Source organism: Colobus angolensis, unplaced genomic scaffold (genome assembly GCF_000951035.1).
Source record: "Colobus angolensis palliatus isolate OR3802 unplaced genomic scaffold, Cang.pa_1.0 Scaffold54, whole genome shotgun sequence".
NCBI classification, from domain to species: Eukaryota; Metazoa; Chordata; class Mammalia; order Primates; family Cercopithecidae; genus Colobus; species Colobus angolensis.
The window spans coordinates 2625510-2652893 of record NW_012118932.1 but is presented as its reverse complement, the minus strand read 5'-3'; the positions used below and the strand labels follow the sequence as shown (position 1 = coordinate 2652893).

Below are 27384 nucleotides of genomic sequence, written 5' to 3'. Positions count from 1 at the left end.
AGGGGAGGGAAGGGGAGGGGAGGAAGAAAGAACCGTAAAAAAAAACCTAAACCTGGAAATCTATTTGAAAAAGAAATGTTCTTTTGTCTATAAATTATTTTAAAATGCATTAATAATATTGAAGTATGGATAGGGGGAGGATAAATGGATAGATATGTGATAAAGCAAATGCAGCATAATATACCTTTGGGGCGAGTATATGGATGTCAACTGTAAAGCAGTTTCAACCTCTAATTATAAAATATCAGAAAGAAATGGCACACATACCTTAAAAAATAAATAAAAAGGAAAACACATCCCACAAATACATTAAAAATTAAAAATAAATAAAAAGAAAAAATGTGAAAAACTCCACAAAGATGTCTTCACATCTTCATTGCTGAATTCTACCAAACATTTAACGTAGAAAGAACAGTACTTCTACATAAACTCTTCAGAAAAAAATTCTATCAGAAAATCTATTCTCTGAGAAAACAGAACAAAACCAAAGACGCTGTAAGAAAAGAAAGCTACAAAGCAATATCCCTCATGAATACAGATGCCAAAATTCTTAACAATATATAGTAATGACATATCATAATAATACATAAGAAGGAAAACACATCATGACCGATTGGGATATATTCCAGGAATGAAAGATGGATTTAACATTCAAAAAAATCAACATAATTCACCAGGTTAACAGACTTAAAAAACTGTATGACAGAAACAAAAAAGCACTGGAACAAAAATCATCCATTCCTGATTTTTAAAAACTCTCAGGAATACAGACATATAAGGTAACTTCCTCAGTGCAACAAAGGGGACATATGAAAAATCTGTATCTAACATCCTGGCTAGTGAGTGGCAAGGCTACTTTCACCGTCAGATCAGGACCAAGGTCAGGAATGTCTACTCATCACTTCTATCCAACATTGCACTAGAAATTCTAGCAATGCAACAGATAAATTTTTACAATAAATAAAAAGCATATAGATTAGAAAGGAAGAATATAAAATTGTCTTTATCCACAGATGATGTGATCAGCTCTATAGATAACCCTATGGAACTTGCAAAAAAAAACTGCTAAAATTAATAAGTGAGTTTAAGAAGGTTGTAGAAACAAAGTCAAAACACAAAAATCAGTTGTAGTTCTGAGACCAGCAATGACCAAACAGAAATTGAACATTAAAAAACAAAAAATGCTGGCCAGGCACAGTGGCTCACGACTGTAATCCCAGCACTTTGGGAGGCCAGGATGGGCGGATCACATGAGGTCGGGAGTTTGAGATCAGCCTGACCAACATGGAAAAACCCTGTCTCTACTAAAAATACAAAATCAGCCGGGCATGGTGGCGCATCCCTGTAATCCCAGCTACTTGGGCGGATGAGGCAGGAGAATCGCTAGAACCTGGGAGGCAGAGCTTGCAGTGAGCCGAGATCATGCCACTGCACTCCAGCCTGGGCAACAGGAGCGAAACTCCATCTAAGAAAAAACAAAACAAAACAAAAAAACCATTTACAATAACAAATAGGAAATGCTTAAGGATAAATTTGACAAAAAGTATGTAAGACTTGCACAGTGGTGACCACAAAACATGCTCAGAGAAACTAAAAAAAAAAAACAAATGGAGACAATCTTTCATGCTTTTCATTTCTAACTTGGGTCCAGCAGAATGGCTCCACAAAGATGGGCAGCAAGAAAAAGAATCATCCTGCCATCAGTAAGGTGACCTGAGGGCGTCAGAATCATCCTGCCATCGGTAAGGTGACCCGAGGACACACCAGCAACATTCAGAAGCACATCCGTGGAGTGGGCTTCGAGAAGCGTGGCCCTCAGGCACTCAAAGAGATGCAGAAATGTGCCATGAAGGACATGGGAACTCTACACGCGCGCCTTGACACCAGGCAGAACGAAGCTGTCTGGAACAAAGGAACAAGCAATATCCCATGGGTACCCATATGTGGTTTTCCAGAAAACATGATGAAGCTGAACATTCACCAAACAAGCTCTATACATTGATTACCTATGTGCCTGTCACCACTTTCAAAAATCTATTGATAAAGTCATTGTGGACAAGAACTAACCACTGATTGTCAAATAAAGTGAGCAAATCATACACACACAAATAGAATAATTACGGCCTCTACTTTGAGTAACACATATACTATTCGGATTGGAAGACTGATTATTAGCAGAATATTGATTCACCTCAAATTGATCTATACACCGAATGCAATTCCACTCCAAATCTCAGTAGAAATTGAAAAGCTGATTCTAAAAGTTATATGAAAACATAAAGGACCTAGAATAGCCAAAATAACCTGGAAAGAGAGGAACAGAGTTAGAATACCCATACTACCTGATTTCAAGACTTACTATGAAAGCTACCATAATCAATGCAGTGTGGTAATGTATAAACACAGGCAAAGGCTGGGTACAGTGGCTCACGCCCGTAATCCCAACACTTTGAGAGGATCACTTGAGCCCAGGAGTTGGAGACCAGCCCTGGCAACAAAGTGAGACCCCGCATCTCGACAAAAATTCAAAAAATTAGCCAGGCGTGTAGCACGTGCCTGTGGTCCCAGCTACTCGGGAGGCTAAGGCAGGCGGATTACTTGAGCCCAGGGGGTGGAGGCTGCAGTGAGTCATTTTCATTTCACTGAACTCTAGCCCAGAAAACAAAGCAAGACTGTCTCAGGAAAAAAAAAAAAAAAAGAAAAAAGACAAGCAAAAAGATCAATAAAGCAGAAATTACCCACGCATATGGTCAACTTTTATTTATTTTTTTACAAAAGTTGCCAATAAAGATGGAAAAATGTATAGAGCAAGCTGCAGAGCCATATACAAATAATTTAATAATAATAAAGAGGAAAAAGAAGAACTTCAACCCTTACCACAGGACATTTATAAAATTTAACCTGAAATAGATCATAGACCTAAACTTCTACAAGAAAACACTGAAAAAAATATTACTGAACAGGGTTAAGCAAACATTTCTTAACAGAACACAAAAGAAAACTATTAAAAACTAAAATCAATAAATTGACTTCATTTTAAAAAGTTTGATCTTTAAAAAACACTGCTACAAAAATGAAAAATGCAAGCCGAAGCATGGAAGAAAATATCTGCAAAGCATATAATAACTCAGCAAATATGAAGATAAATCCTTTTTTTTTTTTTTTTTTTTTGAGACAGAGTCTTGCTCTTGCTCTGTCGCCCAGGCTGGAGTGCAGTGGTGTGATTTTGGCTCACTGCAACCTCCGCCTCCCAGGTTCAAGGGATTCTCCTGCCTCAGCCTCCCAAGTAGCTGGGATTACAGGTGCCCACCACCACACCAACCAGCTTTTGGAATTTTAGTAGAGACAGGGTTTCACCATGTTGCCAGGACGGTCATGAACGCCTGACCTCAAGTGATCCATCCGCCTCAGCCTTCCAAAGGGCTGGGATTACAGGCAAGAGCCACCACGCCCGACTGATAAATCCATTTTTTTCTTTTCTTTGTTTTTTTTTCTTTTTTTGTGCGTGTGTGTGTGAGATGGAGTCTCGCTCTGTCCCCCAGGCTGGAGTGTAGTGGCGTGATGTCGGCTCACTACAAGATCTACCTCCCGGGTTCACACCATTCTCCTGCCTCAGCCTCGAGAGTGGCGGGGACTACAGGCGCCCACCACCACGCCCAGCTAACTTTTTGTATTTTTAGTAGACACACGGTTTCACCGTGTTAGCCAGGATGGTCTTGATCTCCCGACCTCGTGATCCGCCCCCATCAGCCTTCCAAAGTGCTGGGATTACAGGCGTGAGCCACTATGCCCAGCCTAAATCCATTTTTTTAATGAACAAAAGATGACACTTCACCAAAGAAGATCCATAGATGGCAAAGAAACAAAATACTCAACATTACTTATTAATAAGGAAATGCAAATTAAAACCATAAACAATTTTAAAAAGTGACTATGTCAAGTGCTGCGGGGCACGTGGAACCCCTGCACTCTCATACACTGCTGATGGAAAATGGTACAACCCACTCTGCAAAACAACATGTGTGTAGGTTTTCTTTACAGATATTAACCTTTTTAAGAAATGTAAAACAGTCACGTGCCGCATGATGACACTTTGGTCAAAGACAGGCCGCACATGTAACGGTGGTCCCATAAAATTATAGTACTGTATCTGTACTGTACCTTTTCTATGTTTAAATACACAAATACCTACCATTATGTTACAAATGCCTAATATATTCATTACAGAAACGTGCTGTATAGGTTTGTAGCCTAAAAGCAACAGACTACACCACATAGCCTAGGTGTGTAGTAGGCTACACTGTCTAGGTTTGTGTTAAGTACATTCTACGATCCTCACACAATGAGGAAATCACCTAACAACACATTTCTCAGAATATATCACTGTTGTTAAATGATGCGTGACTGTATTAAAAATTAATATAAACATTAATAAAAGAAACTAAGTATTTTATTTTCTCTTAGCAATGGTTTATAGTCTTTTACTTTAAAAACAGTAAAAATTTAAGCACAACACTATCTTACAAACTAGCTGTTTTACGCCTAGCTAGTCACATAAATAAAACTATATGTCTACACGGATTTTTACATGTATTTTAATAAGCATTTTTATTTGTAATAGTCAAAACCTAAAAACAACCCCAAAGTCCATTGCAGTAGTTTTAAAATATGACAACAAATTCTTTAACACTACTTTCTTCAAAAGCAGCCCCAATTCTTTGCTCTTTGTGTGTGGGTTGGATGGAGTGACTTATTTCTAGTAAATAGTATCATGAAGAAAGTGACAATGTGTGACTGCTGAGACCAGGTTATAAAAGGCATTGAAGCTTCCGGCCAGACGCAGTGGCTTAGCACTTTGGGAGGCTGAGGCAGGCAGATCACTTGAGGCTGGGAGTTCGAGACCAGCCTGGCCAACCTGGTGAAACCCCAACTCTACTAAAAATACAAAAATAAGCTGGCTGTGGTGGTTCACGTCCGTAATGCCAGCTACTCAGGAGGCTGAGGCACAAGAATCACTTCAACCTGGGAGGCAGAAGTTGCAGTGCGCCAAGGTCATGCCACTGTACTCCACCCTCAACGACAGAGTGAGACTTTGTCTTAAAAAAAAAAAAAAGGCACTGAAGCTCCCTGTTTGCCCATGCTGCTCTTGGATCACTTGTTTTAGCAGTAACCAGATTCCATGTCATAAGGACACTCAATCAAGCATCCCTGCAAAGAGGATCCTTGGTCAGAGGACCAGAGACTAAGGCAATCTCATGAAATTCCTCAGTCAGAGTCACCCAACTAAGCCACTCCCAAATTCCTGGCCCAGAAACTGTAAGATAAGGTATGCATGTTGTTTCATGCCACTGAGTTTTCAAATAATCTGTTATACAGCAGTAGATAGCTAATATAACCATCCATAGGTGGATGGATTTTAAAACGTGTGATAAATCCATACAATGCAATCGTATTGAGCAATAAAAAGGGAATGAAGGACTGAAACATGCAATATAATTGGATCTCAAAATAACAACACTGAAGAAACTAGACTACAAAAGTCCATTTACATACAATTCTAGAAAATGCAAACAAACCAATAATGACAGAAAACATATTCATGACAGACTAGGAATGAGGGAAGAAGAGAGAGAAATAGAAATTACAAAGTGGCAAAGAAAAACTTTTAAGGCATGATCATTATATTCACTAAATTATTTGTAGTGATGATTTCATGGAGATATGTGGATCTCAAAAGTTATCAAATTTGTATGCTCTAAGTATGCAGTTTATGTCAATTATTCCTTAATAAAGCTGTTTTAAAAAATCATTATATTCCAAAGAGAAAAGCAGAACATTTTTCTCTTTTTTGCTTTTCAACTTTTTTTTAACTTTTAGGTTCAGGGGTACATGTGCAGGATGTGGAGGTTTGTTACATAGGTAAACATGTGTCACAAGGATTTGTTATACAGATTATTTCATCATCCAGGTATTACACCTACTATCCATTAGTTATTTTTCCTGATCCTCCCCCTCCTCCTACCCTCCACACTCCAATAAGCCACAGTATATGCTGTTCCCCTGTATGTATGTGTCCATGTGTTCTCATCATTTAGCTCCCCCACTTGTAAGTGAGAACATGTGGCATTTGCTTTTCTGTTCCCATGTTAATCTGCTAAGGATAATGGCCTCCAGCTGCACCCATGTTCCTGCAAAGGACACGATCTCATTCTTTTTTATGGCTGCATAAAAAAGATACACTGCATTCCGCAGTGTATATGTACCACATTGTCTTTATCCAGTCTACCACTGACGGGCATTTAGATTGATTCCATGTCTTTGCTGTTGTGAATAGTGCTGCAATGAACATACACATACATATGTCTTCATAACAGAACTATATTCCTATGGGTATATACCCAGCAAAGGTGTATCACCCAGCTGATGTGAGATGAGATCTCACTGTGGTTTTGGTTTGCACTTCTCTAATGATCAGTGATAGTGAGCTTTTCTTCATATGACTGTTAGCCACATGTATGTCTTCTTTTGAGAAATGTCTGTTCATGTCCTTTGTCCGCTTTTCAATGGGGTTGTGTTTTTCTTTATAATTTAAGTTCCTTATAAATTCTGGATGTAAGAGCATTACCAGATGAATAGTTTGCAAATATTTTCTCCTGTTCTATAGGTTGTCCGTTTACTCTGTTGACAGTTTCTTTGATTGTGCAGAAACTCTTTAATTAGATCCTATCCGTCAATTTTTGCTTTTGTTGCAGTTGCTCTTAGCAACTTCATCATGAAACCTTGGCCCATACCTATATCCTGGATGCTACTGCCTTTAAAATGTAACATTACCAAAATTAAATTTTATATACACTTGAATAGAATGACAAGTATTTCATGAAATTAGATGTCAAAAATCTAGGCTACTTACTGGTTCTGTTTTGGAGACAAGAGTATAACTTCATCACACAGGCTGGAGTGCAATGGCATGATCTTGGCAAGCAATTCTTGTGCCTTAGCCTTCTGAGTAGCTGGGACACAGGCAGGTGCCACCATGCTCAGCTGACTTTTGTATTTTTAGCAGAGACGGGGTTTCGCCATGTTGGCCAGCCTGATCTCGAACTCCTGACCTCAGCCTCCCAAAGTGCTGGGATTACAGGCGTGAGCCACTGCACCCAGCCACAATAATGTAGGCTATATACTTTTAATACTTCCATTAGTGTGAAAAGTATGTTGTCAATAAAGCAACGATTCTGTCTCCGACTTGCCAATTCTCAAGTCACAGCTACCTAACAGCTAATTCTTTCTTTTTCTTCTTTTTTCTTTTTTTTTTTTTTTTTGGTAGTTGTTGTTGTTCTTAAAGCCCTTCCTCACGGACAGCTAAGTCTTTGCTATACTAAACTGCTACACAGAAATTCCTCAATTACTCTACTGGTATCTAAGTCTCTAGTTTATACCTTCCCGGGAGAAAATTCACCCATTTTCCCATCATAAAAGTTTAAAAGCCACCAACAGAAAAGCTAAGGTTCACTTATATTTCTGGAAATTAACAATATTATTCCAAGCAACATTTGTATTACAAATAATCAAAAATATGTCAGTTGACCAATCTGCTCATTATGAACTTACAAAAGTGCATAGAATAATGTATGACTCTTTAAAACCAACAGCTCACACAAAAGTTATTCCTCATACATGTATGAACACAGTTAAAGCGGCACTATCTCTGCTCTCTTCAGGAAAGGATGAAAGCTAAGATGCACTTCAAAGATCTAGTCCAGAAAGGTTAGTAAAAGAATAGGTTGCATATCCATAGATAGCATTATCCCCATTTCCAGTTCTTACAAGTAAGGTGTCTTTGGCTCTAAGTATACATTTTGTAGTTTAAAGTCCCTGTGATTTATTTAAATATTATTCAGGGCCAGGCAAAGTGGCTCATGCCTGCAATCCTAACACTTTGGGAAGCCAAGATGGGAGGATCACTCGAGGCGAAGAGTTCGAGAATAGCCTAGGGAACATAACAAGACTTCATCGTAACAAAAATTAAAAAAAAAAAAAGCTGGAACAGAAGGCAGAGCAATATGGCCAAATAGACGCCTCCACTGATGGTCCTCCCTGCAGGAACACCAATTTTGACAACCACGTACACAAAAAGCACCTTCATAAGAACCAAAAATCATGTGAGCAATCATAGTACTTGCTTTTACCTTCGTATTGTTGAAAGAGGCAGTGAAAAGGATAGAAAAGACAGTCTTAAATGGCTGACCCCAGCTCTCCCCCATGGGCTCGTAGCAACCACACGGCACAGAGGAAGAATCTGTGCTGCACATGGGGAAAGAGCACAGCAACTGTGGGACCATTCGCCGGAACGCAGTGCTGCCAACCCCGGCAGAACTCAGCCAACGCCAATGAATGCAGCATTGAGACCAGGCCCAGGGACAGGACAATCACACAGCCTGGAGGTTGGAACTGGAGTTTCGGCAAGCCTCGCCACCACAGGCTAAAGTGCTCTGGGGTCCTATATAACATTAAAAGGCAGGCTAGGTCACAAGGACTGTAACTCCTAGGCAAGTTGTAGTGCTGTGCTGGGCTCGGAGCCAGTGGACTCGGAGGTACATGACCTAGTGAGACACCAGCCAGTGTGGCTAAGGGAGCTTGTGTCACACATTCCCCAACCAAAGGCAGCAAGGCTCCCAGCTCCAAGAGATTCCTTCCTTCTCCTTGAGGAGAGGAAAGAATAAACAGGACTCTGTTTTGCAACATAAATACCACCTCAGCCACAGTTGAATAAGGCACCAGGCAGAGTCGTGAGGTCCCCATTCTAGGCTCTAACTCCTGGATGATATTTTTAGACACACCCTGAGCCACAAGGAACCTGAAGGGAAGGATCAAGGCCTGGAAGAATTCATGACCTGCTGACTAAAGAGACCTGAGACCCTGAATAATCATCAGCAGTAACCAAGTAATACACACTGTGGGCCTCAGCTAAGACTCTCTGAGACATGCAGGCTTCAGGTGTGACCGGGCACATTCACAGTTCTGGTGGCTACGAGGAGAGACTCCTTCTGCTTCAGAAAAGGGGAGGGAAAAATAAAGGGGATTTTGTCTTGCAGATGAGGTACCACCACAAACATAGTTGGGAGGAGCACCAAGTGGGCTTGCAGGGTCCCTGATTCCAGAGAATACTGGACAGCACCTCTGGAATTATCCTAAGCCAGAAGGGAACTCACTGCCCTGAAGGGTGAGTCCCAGGAATAGCGACATTCATGAAAAGCTGAGCCCTTGGGCCTTGAGTGACCAGTGACACCACTGCGGCAGTACTTCCTGCGGGCCTGTGTGGAGGTGGACACCAGGGGTGACTCCGCTGCCTGGGGAGAGGAAAGGGAAGGGTGGAAAGGCTGTGTCTTGTGATTTCAGACCAGCTTAAACATAGTTGAATACAGCGCCAGGGAAATTTCTAAGGTGTCCGATTTCAGGCCCTGGCTTCCAGGCACTATCTCTGAACCTGTCTGGAGCCCGGAGCCCAGGGGAATGCACATATCCCGAAGGGAAATACACAAGAATGACTAGCTCCAGCCACTCTTGAAATAATGACTGTATAGCCTGAGGGTCTTGAGAGAACACAGGTTGCAGCCAGGTAATAGTTACAGCAGGATGTGGGCAAGACACAGTGCTTTGCTGGCTTCAGATCTGACCAAGTACAGTCCCCACGATGGTGGCTACAGGAGTGCTTGTGTCACCCCTCTCCGAGCTCCATGCAGCTTAGCCAGAGAGAGAGACACACAGAGTGCATTCATTTTGGAGAAAGTAAGGGAAGAAAACAAGAGTCTCTACCTGGTAATCCAGGGAATTCTTCCAGATGTTATCCAAGACCACAGTATTAGTCCATTCTCACACTGCTATAAAGAACTGCCTGAGACTGGGTAATCTAGAAAGGAAAGAGGTTGAATTGACTCACAGTTCTACAGGCTGGGGAGGCCTCAGGAAACTTACAGTCATGGTGGAAGGTGAAGGGAAAGCAAGGCACTTTCTTCATGAGGCAGCAGGAAGGAGAATGAACAGAGAAGGAATTACCAAACACTTACAAAATCATCAGATCTCACGTAATGCACTCACTATCACCAGAACAGCATGGAGGAGACCACTCTCATGATCCATTTACCTCCACCTGGTCTCTCCTTTGACACGTGGGGATTACGGGGGTTATAATTCAAGACGCGGTTTGTGTGGGGACACAAAGCCTGGCCATGTCAGCCCCAGGTGGTGTCTCTATAAGTGTCCGAGAACTACGGCATTACGAGGCTCGGGGCGCCCTCTAATGCAGATACAGCTGTAGTGACCAAAAACTTAGACAACAACCAAGCAGGTTTGAATACCTGGATAGCCTTCTCAAGAAGGATGAGTACAAACAAGCCCAGACTGTGAAGCCTACAATAAATATTTAATTCTTCGATGCCTAGATATTATCAAACATCCACTAGCATCAAGACCATTGAAGAAAACATAACCTCATCAAAAGAACTAAATAACATACCAGGGGCAAATCAGAGAATTGGAGATATGTGACCTCTCAGACAGAGAATTCAAAACAGCTGCTCTGAGGAAACTCAAAGAAATACAAGATAACAGAGAAGAAATTCAGAATCCTATCAGATAAATTTAACAAAGAAACCAAGCAGAAATTCTAGAGTTGAAAAATGCACTTGACATTTAAAGAATGTATCAGTCTCTTAACAGCAGAACTGATCAAGCAGAAGAAAGAATTCATGAGACTTATGAGCCCTGTTTGAAAACAGAGAAGAAAAAAGAATAAAAATGAATGAAGCATGCCTATAAGATCTACAAAATAGCCTCAATGGGACAAATCTAAGAGTAAGGTAGAAAGAGAGAAATAGAAAGTTTATTCAAAAGGATAGTAACAGAAAATTTCTGAAACTGAAAGATACAAATATTCAAGTAAAAGAAGGTTATAGAATACCAAGTAGATTTAAAGATTTAACTCATTATTAGTTTAATAATCAAATTCCCAAAGATCAAGGATAAAGAAAGGATTCTAAAAGCAGCACAAGAAAAGAAACAAATTAACACAATGGAGCTCCAAAACATCTAGCAGTAGACTTTTCAATGGAAACCTTACGGGCCAAGACAGAGTAGCATGACATATTTAAAGTGCTAGCAAAACAATTTTTTACTCTAGAATAGCATATGAAGCAAAAACAAAAATAAAGATTTTCCCAGACAAACAAAAGTTGATGAATTTCATCAACACCAGACCTGTCCTGCAAGAAATGCTCTAGGGAGGTTCTTCACTCTGAAAGGAAAGGAGGTTAACGAGCAAGAAGAAATCATCTGCAGGTGCAAGGTTCACTGGTGACAGTAAGTACAGAGACAAACACGGAACACTGTAATTGTGCTGTGTAAACTACTCCTATCATAAACCAAAAATAATGAGTATAACTTTTCAACAGAGACAATACAATAATATACACATGGAAACAGTAAAAAAGTTACAAAATGAGGACAAAATGTTAAAGTTTTTAGTTTTTATTAGTTTCCTTTTTGTTGGTTTGTTTACGCAATCAGTGTTGATTTGTTACTATAAGATACTATTTGCAAGCCTCATGGTAACCTCTAATCTACAAACATATAATAAACAAAAAATAAAAAGAAAATAAAACATATCACCAGAGAAAATCACCTTCATTAAAAGGAAGACAGTAAGGAAGAGAAAACCACAAAACAACCAGAGAACAAATAACAATATGGCAGGTGTAAATCCTTACTCATCAATAATGACATTGAATGTAAATGGACTACACCCTCCAATCAAAAGACAAAGCGTGGCTGAACGGATAAAGAAACAAGACATAATAATCTGTTCTTTTACAAGAGACACATCTTACCTATAAAGACACAAATAAACTGAAAACAAAGGAATGGAAAAAGATACTCCATGCAAATGGAAACCAAAAAGGAACAGAGGTAGCTATATTTATATTACACAAAACAGACTTCAAGAAAAAAAAATTTTTAAGAGACAAGTTCATTATAATGACAAATGGTTCAATTCAGCAAAAGAACAAACAAGTGTAATTACATATGTACTAAACACTGGAGCACCAAGATATATAAAGCAAGCATCATTAGAGCTAAAGGGAGAGACAGACCCCAACATAGCAACAGCTGGAGACTTCAAAACCCCACTTTCAGCACTGGACAGATCATCCAGACAGAAAATTCACGAGGAAACATCAGACTTAATCTGCACTACAGGCCAGGCAGAGTGGCTCATGCCTATAATCCCAGTACTTTGGGAGGCCAAGGCAGGCGGATCATCAGAGGTCAGGAGTTTGAGACCAACCTGGCCAACATGGTGAAACACCATCTCTACTAAAAATACAAAGCTAGCTGGGTGTGGTGGCACGTGCCTGTAATTCCAGCACTTTGGGAAGCTGAGGCAGGAGAATCACTTGAACCCAGGAGGCAGAGGTTGCAGTGAGTAGGGATCGTGTCACTGCACTCACTCTATCTTGGGCGACAGAGTGAGACTCCATCTCAAAAAAAAGAAGAAAAAAAGTCTGCACTATAGACCAAACAGGCCTAATGAATATCTAAGAACATTTCATTGAAGGAGTATAGAACACATATTTTTCTTCCCGGCACATGAATCATTCTCAAGGAAGACCATATGTTAGGTCACAAAACAAGTGGTAAGAAACTCAAAACAAACAAACGAACTTGAAATAATATCAAGGATCTTCTCTAACCACAATGGAATAAAACTGGAAATAATGAGGAATTTTGGAAACTATATAAACATATGGAAATGAAGCAATACGCTCCTGAATGACCAGTGAGTGAGTGAAGAGATTAGGAAGGAAACCGGGCTGGGCGCAGTCGCTCAGGCCTGTAATCCCCACACTTTGAAAGGCCAAGTCAGGCAGATCACTTGAGGCCAGGAGTTTGAGACCAGCCTGGTCGACATGGTAAAACCCCATGTCTACTAAACAATACAAAAATTAGCCAGGTGTAGTGGCACGCACCTATAATCTCAGCTACTCAGGAGGCTGAGGCATGAAAATCACTTGAACCCAGGAGGCAGAGGTTGCAGTGAACAGAGATTGCGCCACTGCACTCCAGCCTGGGTGACAGAGCCAGACTCCATCTCAAAAAAAAAAGAAACTAAAAAATGTATTGAAGCAAATGATAATGGAAACACAACAAACCGAAGCCTATGTATGGGACACAGTAAAAGCAGTATTAAGAGCAAAGTTATAGCTAAGAGTGCCTGCATCAAAAACAAAAAACCTTCAAATAAACAACCTAATGATGCATCTTAACTAGAAAAGCAAAAGGAAACCAAACCTAAACCTAAAGTTAGCAGAGGAAAATAAATAATAAAGACCAGAGCAGAAATAAATGAAATTGAAAAGAAGAAAACAATACAAAAATCAATGAAACAAAAAGTTGGTTTTCAAAAAGATTAAAAAACTGACAAACCTTTAGCCAGACTAAGAAAAAAAAGAGAAGACCCAAGTAAAAAAATCAGAGATGGAAAAGGAGACATTATAACCCATACTGCAGAAACCTTAAGGATCATTAGAGGCTACTATGAGCAGCTATGCACCAATAAATTAGAAAACCTAGAATAAATGGATAAATTCCTAGACACACACAACCTACCAGGATTGAACCACGAAGAAATTCAAAAGCTGAACAGACCAGTAACGAGACCAAAGCTCAAATAAAAAGTCTTCCAGACTGTGCCCGGTGGCTCACTCCTGTAATCCCAGCACTTTGGGAGGCCAAGGTGGGTGGATCACCTGAGGTCAGGAGTTTGAGACCAGTCTTGCCAACATGGCGAAACCCCGTCTCCACTAAAAATACAAAAAAACTAGCCAGGTGTGACGGCACTTGCCTATAACCCCAGTTACTCAGGAGGCTGAGGCAGGAGAATCAGTTGAACCTCGGAGACAGAGGTTGCAGTGAGCCAAGATTGCACCATTGCACTTCAGCCTGGGCAACAAGAGTGAAAAATCCACCTCAAAAAAAAAAAAAAGTCTTCCAGCAAAGAAAAACCTGAGACCAGATGGCTTTACTTCAAAATTCTACCAAACATTTAAAGAACATCTAATACCAATCCTACTCAAACTATTCTGAAAAATAGCAAAGGAGGGAATGCTTACAAACTCATTCTATGAGGCCAGTTATTACCTTGATACCAAAATCAGACAGAGATACATAAAAAATAACCACACACACACAAAACTACAGGCCAATATCTCTGATGAACATTGATGAAAAAAATCCTCAACAAAATATGAGCAAACTCCAACAACACATTAAAAGGATTACCAACTGGGATTTAATCCAGGAATGTAAGGATGATTCAACATATGCAAATCAATTTGATACATAGAATTAAAGATAAAAACCATATGATGACTTCAATTGATGCTGAAAAAGCATTTGATACAAGTCAACACAATAAAAACTCTCAAAAACCTGGGTATAGAAGAAACATACCTCAACATAATCAAGCCCGTATACAACAGATCCAGAACTTGTGTAATAGTGAATGGGGAAAAACTGAAAGCCTTTTCTCTAAGATCTGGAAGAAGACAAGGATGCCCACGACCATCACTGTTAATCAACATATTATGGAAGTCCTAAGCTAGAGCAATAAGAGAAGAAAATAAAAAACATCTAAGTTGGCAAGAATAAAGTCAAATTATCCTTGTTTGCAGATGATATGACCTTATATTTGGACTAAAGACTCCACCAAAAAAACTATTACAACTGATAAATTCAGTAAAGCTGCAGGATACAAAATCAACATACAAAAATCAGTAGGATTTCCATGGGCCAACAGTGAAGAATGTGAAAAAGAAATCAAGGAAGTAATCCCACTTACAATTGCTACAAATAAAATTAAATACTTAGCAATTAACCAAAGAAGTGAAAGATGTCCACAATTAAAACTATAAAACATTGATGCAAAAAGTTGAAGACACAAAGAAATGGAAAGACATTCTATGTTCATGAACTGGAAGAACTAATATTGTTAAAATGTCCATAACTAAGCAAAGGAATCTACAGACTCAATGCAATCCCAATCAAAATACCAATGACAGATGAGCACGGTGGCTCACATCTGTAATCCCAGCACTTTGAGAGGCCAAGGTGGGTGGATCATCTGAGGTCGGGAGTTCGAGATCAGCCTGACCAACATGGAGAAACTCCGTCTCTACTAAAAATACAAAATTAGCTGGGCATGGTAGCGCACGACTATAGTCCCAGCTGCTCAGGAGGCTGAGGCAGGAGAATCGCTTGAACCCAGGAGGCAGAGGTTGCAGTGAGCCGAGAAAGTGCCACTGCACTCCAGCCTGGGCAACAAGAGTGAAACTCCATCTCAAAAAAAAAAAAAAAGAAAAGAAAACAAAAAGAAAAAATACCAATGACATTCTTCACAGAAATAGAAAAAAAAATTCTAAAATTTATATGAAACCACACACACACACACACACACACACACAGAACAGCCAAAACTATCCTAAGCAAAAAGAATAAAACTGAAGAAATCACATTACCTCAAATTATACTACAGAGCAATAATAACCAAAGCAGCATGGCACTGGGATAGAAACAGACACAGGACCAAAGGAAGAGAATAGAGAACTCAGAAACAAATCCATACATCTAAAGTGAACTCATTTTCGACAAAGGTGCCAAGAACATACAACAGGGAAGGGCAGTCTGTTCAGTAAATAAAGCTTAGACAACTCCAATGCAGAAGAACAAAACTAGAGTCATATCTCTTGCCATATATGAATATCAAATCAAAGTGGATTAAAGACTTTAAGACCTCAAATTATGAAACTGCTAAAAGAAAACACAGGGGGAATTCTCCAGGACATTGGACTGGGTAAAAATTTCTTAATACCCTAAAAAAGCACAGGCAACCAAGGCAAAATGGACAAATGGAATCGCATCAAGTTAAAAACCTTCTACACAGCAAAGAAAACCATCAACAAAGTGAAGAGACAATCCCCAAAACAGGAGAAAATATTTGCAATCTATCCCTCTAGCAAGGAATTTATAACAAGAATATCATAAAGTGCTCAAAAAACTAGGAAAAAAATCTAAGAATCTAATTAAAAATGGGCAAAAGATCTGAACAGACATTTCTCAAAAAAGACATACAAATGGCAAACAAGTATATGAAAAGGTGCCCAACATCAATGATCATCAGCGAAATGCAAATCAAAACTACAATGAGATTATTTCATGTCAGTTAAAATGGCTTTTATCTAAGGCTGGGTGCAGTGGCTCATGCTGTAATCCCAACACTTCGGGAGGCTGAGGCAGGCGGATCTCCTGAGGTTAGCCAGGCGTGGTGGTGGGCACCTGTAATCCTAGCTACTGGGGAGGCTGAGGCAAGAGAATAACTTGAACACGGAAGGTGAAGGTTGCAGTAAACTTGACATCCTGCCGCTGCGCACTAGCCTGGGTGACAGAGCAAGACTCTGTCTAAAAAAAGAAAAAACCAACAAAGCAAAACTAAACAAAAAAAAGTATACTGACAAACTTGATGGATTCAGAGTGTGGAAACATGAAGCTGAAAATGAGTCACTAAGTCAGTCAGTGCTATCATCTGAATTCAAAAAGAGAATCATTAAAAGTAGGTAGAAGGGGGAAGAAGTAGAACAACTTCTGTGTAAACCTGCAGAAAGGCTCCATTATTTTATTCAAAATACATCCAGGTCACATACTGTAATCCCAGCACTTTGGGAGGTAGCGATGGGCGGATCACTTGAGGTCAGGAGTTCAAGACCAGCCTGGCCAACTTGGTGAAAAACCATCTCTACTAAAAATAAAAAATAAAAAATAAAATTAGCTAGGCATGGTGGCAAGCGCCTGTAGTCTCACCTACTAGGGAGGCCGAGGCACAAGAATCACTTGAACCCGGGAGGCGGAGGTTGCAGTGAGCCAAGATCACGCCACTGTACTCCAGCCTGGGGGCTGAGCGAGACTCCACCTAAAAAACAAAAAATCCATATCCCAGAAAATATAAGCATTACTTCTGTCAATCAGAGAAAAAGAAGAGCACTTCCATTTTATAAATGATTGCCTCTTTGAAATACAACTTAAGAAGATATAATTATTTAAGTTCTAATTACATGTGAGAGAGGAGCTCCTGAGAGTCAGAGGAAAAGGGCAACAAATATTCCTCTGCTTTTGCTAATATGCCTATATAGGCAGTTTCTCATCATTAACAATGACCAATAATTTGATAGGATCATCAATTTTAAATCTTGACCAGGAATTGCTTGAAAGTATTTCATGCAGAAAACCTCTTTTTTTTTTTTGAGACGGAGTCTTGTTCTGTCGCCCAGGCTGGAGTGCAGTGGTGCCATCTCAGCTCACTACAAGCTCCACCTCCCAGGCTCAGGTCATTCTCCCATCTCAGCCTCCCGTAAAAGACCTTTTTTAAAAAGTTATGTTTATTGAAGCAAGCTCAAACCTATTTTTTAAAACATCTGGACCAGGCATGGTGGCTCACTCGTGTAATCCCAGCACTTTGGGAGGCCAAGGTGGGCAGATCACCTTGAGGTCAGGAGTTAGAGACCAGCTTGGCCAACATGGTAAAACCCTTTCTCTACTAAAACTACAACAATTAGCTGGGCCTGGAAGCAGGCACCTGTAATTCCAGCTACTTGGAAAGCTGATGCAGGAGAATCGCTTGAACCCAGGAGGCAGAGGTCGCAGAGAGCTAAGATCGCACCACTGCATTCCAGCCTGGGTGACAGAGTAAGACTCTGTCTCAAAATATAAAAAATAAATAAATAAAAATAAAACATCTGGAAGTGTTATACACATTCAATACACAATATCTTCCCTAACACTGTGTTTTCTAAAAATATAAATTCATCAAAAAGAAACTTAAAATTTTTTCACCCAGATAGGTGCCCTTATCTCCCCATGAATTTTTCTCTAGTGTTCCATACAAACATGACTATCATTTTCAATCTGTGCCATGAGATGCGAGGAGCTGGGAAACTACCCTGTTCTCACTGTCTAAAACTATTTGTTAAGTAAGTGTACAGCTCTAAGTTGAAAAATCAAATGTACAAAAAACAAAAAATACTGGCCAGGCACAATGACTCACACCTGTAATTCCAGCACTTTGGGAAGCCGAGGCAGGACGATCACTTCAGCCCAGGAGTTTGATACCAGCCTGGACAATATAGCAAGACCCCATCTCTACAAAAAAATTAAAAAATTAGCTAAGCATGGTGGTGAATGCCTGTGGTCCCAGCTACTCAGAAGGCTGAGGCAGGAGAATCACTTAAGCCCAGGAATTCGAGGCTGCAGTGAGTTACGATCACACTAACTGCCTGGGCAAAAGAGCAAGACCCCGTCTCAAAAATGATTGACAGACAGCAAAAAGAGTCATACATGTTCACAGAATTTATGTACCAAATCAACTTTAAAGCTGCATTCAGCAAAGATAATAATCAAATAAATATTCCAAGTTCCTTATACCAACAGCAAGTTAGAATCCAAAAGTGTCATCAATGGAATCACTAAAATCTCTTAAATTCTAGGAAAATAAGCCACTCTTCAAACAAATTCTAATATCTAGTAGAATGGAGCATACATGACCTGCTCTGAAAAAGTCATGTGTGTTCACGTCTTATAAAAACATATGCATTAAGGCCAAGCGCAGTGGCTCACACCTGTAATCCTAGCACTTTGGGAGGCCAAGGTGGGCCGATCACTTGAGGTCAGAAGTTCGAGACCAGCCTGGCCAACATGGTGAAACCCCATCTCTACTGAAAATATAAACACTAGCCGGGTGTGGTGGTGGGCACCTGTAATCCCAGCTACTTGGGAGGCTGATGCATAAGAATCGCTTGAACCTGGGAGGCGGAGGTTGCAGTGAGCCAAGATCATGTACTCCAGCCTGGGCAACAGAGCAAGACTCCGTCTCAAGAAAGAGATATATATATAGTGATAAAACGAAGAATTTTAAACATAATACTCCTGAGGAAAGAGAATCACTTGAACCTGGGAGGCGGAGGTTGCAGTGAGCCAAGATTGTGCCACTGCACTCCAGACTGGGAGAGAGAGCGAGACTCCATTTCACAACAACAACAACAACAACAACAACATATGAGTTAAAGAGAAACCCAGGATATTCTCACTCTAAAAGGAATAAGAAGAGCTCTATCCATTTTCACAGATAAATAAATTACATGATAATCTAAATGATTTATTGTATTAAATGACTGGATAATCTGACTCCAACATATGTTTAATCTTTATTTGGCTAATAACACAAATGGTTTTATTATTTTCAAACGTTTAAGCCCACAAAGTTCGTAAATGACACCTCTGAAATATCCAGACTTTTATCCTTACACAAACTGATATACCAAAGCCCAATTGTTATGAGCTCTGCTAGAGAATCTAATGCAGGTTACACTATTTATTATGTTTCAGAAAGCTGTTCTCCTTAATCATCCTTTATACTGGGATGCTATGCAATTAGAATTCCAGAGAATGCTACAAAAAAAAAAAAAAAAGCATTTTATATAACTAGGCTTTTCCTGCATTCTAACAAATGGCTCTGGGAACAAATTTAAATCTTATAATAAATTTTTAATAATGAAAAGTCATCTAGTAAATCTCCTTCATTTTATAGAGGAAGAATGTAAATCTTTTTTTTTTTTTTGAGACACGGTCTCACTGTGTCTCAGGCTGCAGTACAGTGGTGCGATCACAGCTCACTGTGACCCCAACTTCCTAGGCTCAAGTGATCCTCACACCTCAGCCTCCTGAGTAGCTGGGACTACAGACGTGAGCCACCACACCCAGCTGATTTTTCTATTTCTTGTAGACACCAAGTTTCATCATGTTGCCCAGGCTGGTCTCTAATGGGGCTCAAGCAATCAAACCACCTTAGCCTCCCAAAGTGCTGGGATTACAGGTATGAGCCACCAAGCCCAGCCTACAGAGGAGGAATGTGAATCTCAGAAAAATTAAATGACTTCCCTAAAATGAGAATTATGTAACTACCGGCAGTATAACAGTAAACAAGGTAAGTGTTATCCCTAGCCATAGTCTAATTAAAGTGAAGTATAACAGGGCTATGATGAGGGAAGAACTTTTGCCACAAATATAGGAATTCTAGTTCAAGTGACACAAGTCATTCCTACTGAAAAAAATTTAAAGTATTGGTTACAAAACAACAAAAAGGCCAGATAGAATAGATGGTATATTAACTACAAAAAGAAGAAAATTAAAAGAAAGTAAACCAAGGACTCACAATTTCATTTTTATATCTATTAAAAGGAAAATTTCTGAGATGCTGTCAAAAAGAATAAGAGAAAAAAATACACAGTGGACTTCTGGGTATAGTGTCAGACAAAAAGTTCTTCTTGTATAGAAACATGTATGTAAACACAAACAAGCTGACCAACATGCAGCCTCTAGACCTCCAGGCAGACGGACAAAGAGTGATTTTTTCTTAGTGTACAAATTATCTTTTTAAAGCAACGAGTTTTATAGTCAACAGAGAGTATGAGGTTTCTCAAGTATAAGGAATAGCAAAAAAAAAAAAAAAAAAAAGAGGGAGGAAGGGAGGCGGAGGAAGGGAGGAAGGAAGAAGAGAGAAAGAAAAGTGAGAAAAGTGGAATCTGCATAGGTTTCAGGAGTGTAGGTGCACATTAAGATTAAGAGCACTGGTATTAAAAAGACCAATCTCGGCTGGGTGCAATGGCTGACGCCTGTAATCCCAGCACTTTGGGAGGCCAAGGCAGGCGGATCACAAAGTCAAGAGATCGAGACCATCCTGGCTAACATGTTGAAACTCCAACTCTACTAAAAATACAAAAAATTAGCTGGGCATGGTGGTGGGTGCCTATAGTCCCAGCTACTCCAGAGGCTGAGGCAGAAGAATCCCTTGAACCCAGGAGGCAGAGGTTGCAGTGAGCCGAGATTGCGCCGCTGCACTCCAGCCTGTCAACAGAGCGAGACTCCGTCTCAAAACAAAACAAAACAAAGACCAATCTCTATTCCTCCAAAGGAAACAATACATATATACCTTGCTTCAAGGCCAGGTGCAGTGGCTCACACCTGTAATCCCAACACTTTGGAAGGCCAAGGGGGGTGGATCACTTTAGGCCAGGAGTTTGAGACCAGCCTGGCCAACATGCCAAAACCCCGTCTCTACTAAACGTACAAAAATTAGCCAGGCACGGTGGTGCATGCCTGTAGCCCCAGCAACTTGGGAGGCTGAAGCACGAGAATCACCTGAACCTGGGAGGCGGAGGCTGCATTGAGCCCAGATCGCCTGGGAGACACAGCCAGACTCTGTCTCAAAAAAAAAAAAAAATTATTTGCCAAAAGTTTATCTTAATCATAACTTTTCACATATAAAACCATAACAAAGAGCAAGGTATTATTATATAAAGAAATAGCATAAGATTTACTGCTTTAAGGAGAGGAATATTTCAAAGGATAATAAATTATAGAGAAAACATTTAGTCTATTATGTCAATTTAAAGTCAATCACTTATATCAAAAAGAAAAAAATAACTTTCTTACTAAATTACATTTGGTTTAAAGAGAAATCAAATATACCAAACACTGCCATCTAAATTCGACAGAAGGCAAAAAGAAAACTATTATGTGGTCAAATTAGTGTCAAATACTAGAGCTAAAACCATAAAACTCTTAGAAGAAAACGTAAGGGTAAATCTTTATGACCTTGAATTTGGCAATGAATTCCCTTACACATAACACCAAAAACACACACAACAAAAGACAAAGTAGATAAACTGAACTTCAGACTTCATCAAAACTAAAAACTTTTGTGTGTCAAAGGATATTTTCATGAAAGTAAAAAAGAAAACCTACAAAATGAGAGGAAATATCTGTATAACATATACTGATATGGGCTTAATATCCAAACTATGTAAAACAAGTATAAGTCAACAACAACAACAACAACAAAGCCCAATTAAATAACTGACAAAGGGACTGGGTGCAGTGGCTCACACCTGTAATCCCAGTGCTTTGGAGGCTGAGGCGGGAGGATGGCTTGAGCCCAGGAGTTGAGGACTAGCCTGGGCAAAAGAACAAGACCTCATCTCTACCAAAAAAAGAAAAAAATTAGCCTGGCATGGTGGCACACATCTGTAGTCCTAGCTAACTGGGAGGCTACAGCAGGAGGATCACTTAAGCCTAGGAGTTCCAGGCTGTAGTCAGGTATAACTGTGCCACTGTACTCCAGTCTGGGGGACGGAGTGAGACCCTATCTCTAACTAAATAAAGGACTTCAATAAACAACAATGCTAACAATGACAGAAGATACACAAGAAACCAGTAAGCACATAAAAGATACTCAACTGCATGAGTCATTAGGGAAATGCAAATCAAAACTACAATGAGATACCACTTCACACCTACTAGGATGGTTATAATTTTTTTAAAAAAAAATTGAAAATAACAAGTGATGATAACAATGTGGAGAACTTGGAACACTCAAACACTACTGGTGGAAATGTAAAATGGTACAGTCTCTGTAGAAAACAGTTTGGCAGTTTCTCAAAAAGTTAAACATAGAATTACCATATGACCCAGTAATTCTACACCTAGGTACATGTCCAAAAGAACTGAAAACAGTCACTCAAGCAGATACTTGTACATGTCAATATTGATATAGCTAAAATTTGAACTGTAATTAAAATAAACATTGTCATATTACTTCATCCTAAATATGCTAACCAACAAAAAAATTAAGAAAATCAAATTAAGAACCAAAAACAAGCAGATTTTATGAAGATTATAAGTACTGATATTCTTTGTACAGACAGCGGCTAATAAATTTTAAAGCACTGATTAAATAATTATACAACAGCCATATCAGTTAAGCTTTTTAAAAAATATAAGAAACATACAGCTTATAAGCTGTGATTTTTGCAGTAAACTTTCATAAACTTTGTAAAGGAATTTTGTACATTCCCAAAGTAATATATATCCCTCATTCTTGAAGGATAAATGCCCACAAATCTTAAATGCATATATAAATAGCTCAAAGAATATAGCACTCTTTAATATTGGTAATTGTTTAGATAAAGGGGATATATTGGTAAGTATCTAAAAAGAAATAGCTACATTTAAAATGACTTTTGCTTCTTTATTCTTAAATACATGCTTAAAAATTTTAAAAACCACAACTTAAAAGGAAAAAAATTTAACTTTTGGGGATATGTCCTTCAATGATATTAAGTTCATTATATTAGAATGGAAAATAATACTCTTATTCTCTTCTTTCACATGCACATGCGTGCACACACACACACAAATACACACACAGTGTACATTTTAGATTCACCCAAATAAAAAGCTGATGACGAATCAAAGCCATGTGATTCACTTTTAGTCATTTCATAAAATATTGCAACTCAAGAAAAATACTAAAATGTTAATACGGTCATAGTTAACTCCTACTTACTGACACTTACTGTGTGAAAATTTATCATTTCTTGAAGACTGTCGGAAAACTTCGTCAAACTTGTCTATGAGAAAGAAATCAAAAGAAAACCAAATCATTTAAGAGCCATTTAAATAGGTCACAAAAATGTGACCTCAGTATTTCTGACAGATCAAGTTACACTGTAAACAGTAACATTTATTTCCAGGGACAATCTCACTACCTCATAGGTACACTCTGCAGAGGTCAAGTCTACATGTGGTAACAAATAAAACCCTAAAAATGTGAAAGAATTAGTACTGCCCCTTCAATGGTATTACGCTACCAATAGAAATGGCAAATATAAACCTAAGGTAAAACTGTTTTGAGTGTATCAAGGTGACCCATGTAGGCATCTAGGACCAAATAATCATCAAACTACAATCATTTCTTCACCAGTTATTATTTCTCATGAGAGAAATATAACACCACACAGTATACCAAGGGATCTAGGGTAACCCGGCATAAGCTGGCTAACCAGCACCTATACAGCCCCCCCCACACAGAGTTAGACACTACACTCAGGTTAATGCCCTCTGCGTGCCCCTAGAAGCAGCTACTAGTAGGCACGATCTTGATCTCCCTGCTCAGGCCCTCTGACAGGTGCTTCAGCTCACCTAGCAGCAAGTAAACTTCGTAAACTAAACAAAATAATAAGAAACTAGGTGAGAAGAGCCATGCTAGATAATGTGCAATGCAAATAAACCATCAACTTCTTTTTTTTTTTTTTTTTTGAGACAGAGTTTCGCTCTGTCACCCAAGCTGGAGTGCACTGGCCAGATCTCAGCTCACTGCAAGCTCCGCCTCCCGGGTTCACGCCATTCTCCTGCCTCAGCCTCCCGAGTAGCTGGGACTACAGGCGCCGCCACCTCGCCCGGCTAGTTTTTTGTATTTTTTAGTAGAGACGGGGTTTCACCGTGTTAGCCAGGATGGTCTCGATCTCCTGACCTTGTGATCCGCCCACCTCGGCCTCCCAAAGTGCTGGGATTACAGGCTTGAGCCACTGCGCCCGGCCAAAACCATCAACTTCTATCACAGAAAACAGAATTATACAAGACAGCACCAAGGGGTGACCACTCTTCTACTTCCAAGTATCACCATAACTATAAATAAGGTAGATGAATGCACAATTCTTTAATATCTTATTGCTTTTTTTTTTTTCATTTTTAACTGTAATTTCAGTAATACTAACCTCAACTACAGCATCGTTACTAGAATACTGAGCCAGGTCTCGAATCCCATTCATGAACTGTTTATTTGCAACACAAAAGGCTTTTCCAGTATCAATCATTGCAATACAAAGCTTCACAAGCTGAAAAAGAAAAAAATATTCATCAGGTTGAAGCTAATTTTACAAATTACTTAGCTGAACAAGTGCTGGCAGTAACTATATGAGGTGACCTAGTTAAGTTCAATTTGTTTCATCAGTAAACACAAAACAGACTAATTGAAAAGTATTCTTTTTTCCTTTGGCTTACACAGTAAATCCATAGCAGAGTTGTACCAAAGAAGCTGACCTTTTAGGATCCAGAGGTTGTGTGATAAGAATAACAAAAGTATGTTGGAGGAAAGGTAAGTAAACTAGCATGATAGCTTACTGATCATTTCAATGGTAGGCTATCAAAGCAGATGTCTAAAGCGACTGATTAACCACGTACTCAAAAAACAATTTCTCCAATACCCGTTGTTCCAGGCATCGTCTACACCCTACACCTTCGCACTGGGCTCTTCTCTTTCTTTCATCTTTCTCCTTCTCTCTCTCCCTTCCTTCTTTTCATTCCCTTTATCCCTCCATCTCCCTGTTCTTCCATTCCTTCCTTCCTTCTTTCTCTCCTTTCCTTCAGGCACAGAACTGTTTTTTTTACCAAAATCTTGGATAAATGTCAAATATTAAAAAAACAGATGAAAGTGAAACTGTTCTAGACAAAGGAGAGAAAAGTACTGAGGGGATGGAAAGGGGGGTCACCAAGAAGAGGATAAAGAGCCAAGAAAAACTTTAGAAAACTCCTGAAGGATCTCAAGAGTATAAATTAAAACTGCTGCCCTAAGACCTAGGGGAACAGAAATTGAAAGCATAATCTCTGCTCTCAAAAACTCTAATTCTATAATTCTAACAAGTAGATAAATTCTATAGAGCACAAACACAACTACTATGACAAAACTATGCATGAAAGAAAAAAGGAAGACCATCTAACCAGGGCTGTGGGGACCAGGGCAAGATTCCTAGAAAAGGCAACAGAGGATATTGCTATACTCTTACAGGCTTTTGATTTATCAGTGTGCATCCAAGAGGGGAGGTATATAATATGTAGCATTTCCCAAAAAGAATTCGTTTGAGAGGAAGCATTATTATACGACCAACGTTCCACAAAACCCACTGTGAGAAATGCTGGCACCGATGTCTTTTAAATCGTTTGCTGTTTATAATATAAAATAAAATATCTTGCCAGAAAAATTCTGAAGTTCATATGGAGTAACCGCTATGCAATAAGAGCAAAAAAAAAATATTTGAAGAAGAGTAATAAGGTAGAAACATTAGTACTATATGATATTAAAATATATTATAAAAGGAAAGTAAATAGAAGTCTGGTAGTAAATGCAAATAGAAAAACTGATAATGTAAGAGAATACACAGTCAAAAAAACAGATACAAATATGCCATATTTGATTAAAGTAATATTCCAGCCAGTGGGGGGAAAGTTATCTGATAAATGATATTAGGGACACTGGATAGTCAACTGAAGGTGATAAAAAAAGAAATTAAATTGTATTACAGACCCTCAAGTTAATTACAGATAAAGATTTAAACATAAAAACAAAATCAGAAATCAAAGAGAAAACAGGTTTTTCTTTTTTTTCAATAATCTCAAAGTGGGAAGTCTGAGAAGGATGCAAAGCTCAAATACTATGAAAAAAAACAAAACGAAAACCTGATCGATCCAATCATATAAGACATTCCTACAAGGAAAGCACAGACGCAGCCAAAGGAAACAACATGAAGACAAATCACAAAGGACAGGTTTCCCGAAGAAATGGTACATACATTATTTTGAAAATCCAACTATTCACTAGAAAAACTGGGTAACACACATGCAGAGATAATTATCCCCCCCAGAAAAAGAAATACATGTGTCTTAAACGCATGAAAAGATATTCATTCTCACTCATAATAAAAGAAACAGAAATTACTTTTTTTTTTTACTAACAGCAAAGATCAAAGTCTGATAACACGCTGTTCTAACGAGGGCAGGCGTGGGGAAATAGTCACTCTCACGCACCCTTGTTGGTAGGAGTGTAAATTGGTACAGTATCTACAGAAGGCAGTTTAGCAAGAGCTATCAAAATTTAAAACACACATACCTTCTAACTTTGCAATTTCACTTTTTAAAATGTATTATACAACTATATTTTACAGATAGCCATATGACACATGTAAAGTTATTCACTGCAGTCACAGTAAAATATTGGTAGCAAGCTAAGTGTCCGTCAGTGGACAGCCAAATAAATTACGATATATCCCTTCAAGGTAATACAATTCAACCATTTTTTTAAAATGAGACAGCTCTATAATAACAAATAACATCCATGATATATTAAGAGAAAAATCAAAATGTAGAACAGTACTAAAATTTTTGTTGAAATGGGAAGAGTCATTTGTATTGAAGAGTACAAATACTTTTATATGCGTAGAAAATTTTGTGAAAAGGCCAGGCACAGTGGTTCACACCTGTAATCCCAGAACTCTGGGAGGCCGAGGTGGGCAGATCAGTCAAGATCAGGAGTTCAAGACCAGCCTGGCCAACATGGCAAAACCCCATCTCTATTAAAAATACAAAAATTAGCCAGGCATAGTGGTGCGCACC

At 39.1% G+C, this 27384-nt stretch overlaps 1 protein-coding gene across 1 annotated transcript in view; it reads right to left on the bottom strand.

The window, feature by feature from the left end:
* The window catches only part of ACAP2 (ArfGAP with coiled-coil, ankyrin repeat and PH domains 2), a 183984-nt gene that overhangs the window by 89317 nt on the left and 67283 nt on the right, over positions 1-27384 (bottom strand). The window contains exons 3-4 of the mRNA XM_011961204.1: positions 24714-24833; positions 23514-23567 (exon numbers count right to left, since the gene is read on the bottom strand). Coding sequence (XP_011816594.1) covers positions 23514-23567; positions 24714-24833 — 174 coding nt within the window. The remainder of the gene's footprint in view (positions 1-23513; positions 23568-24713; positions 24834-27384) is intronic.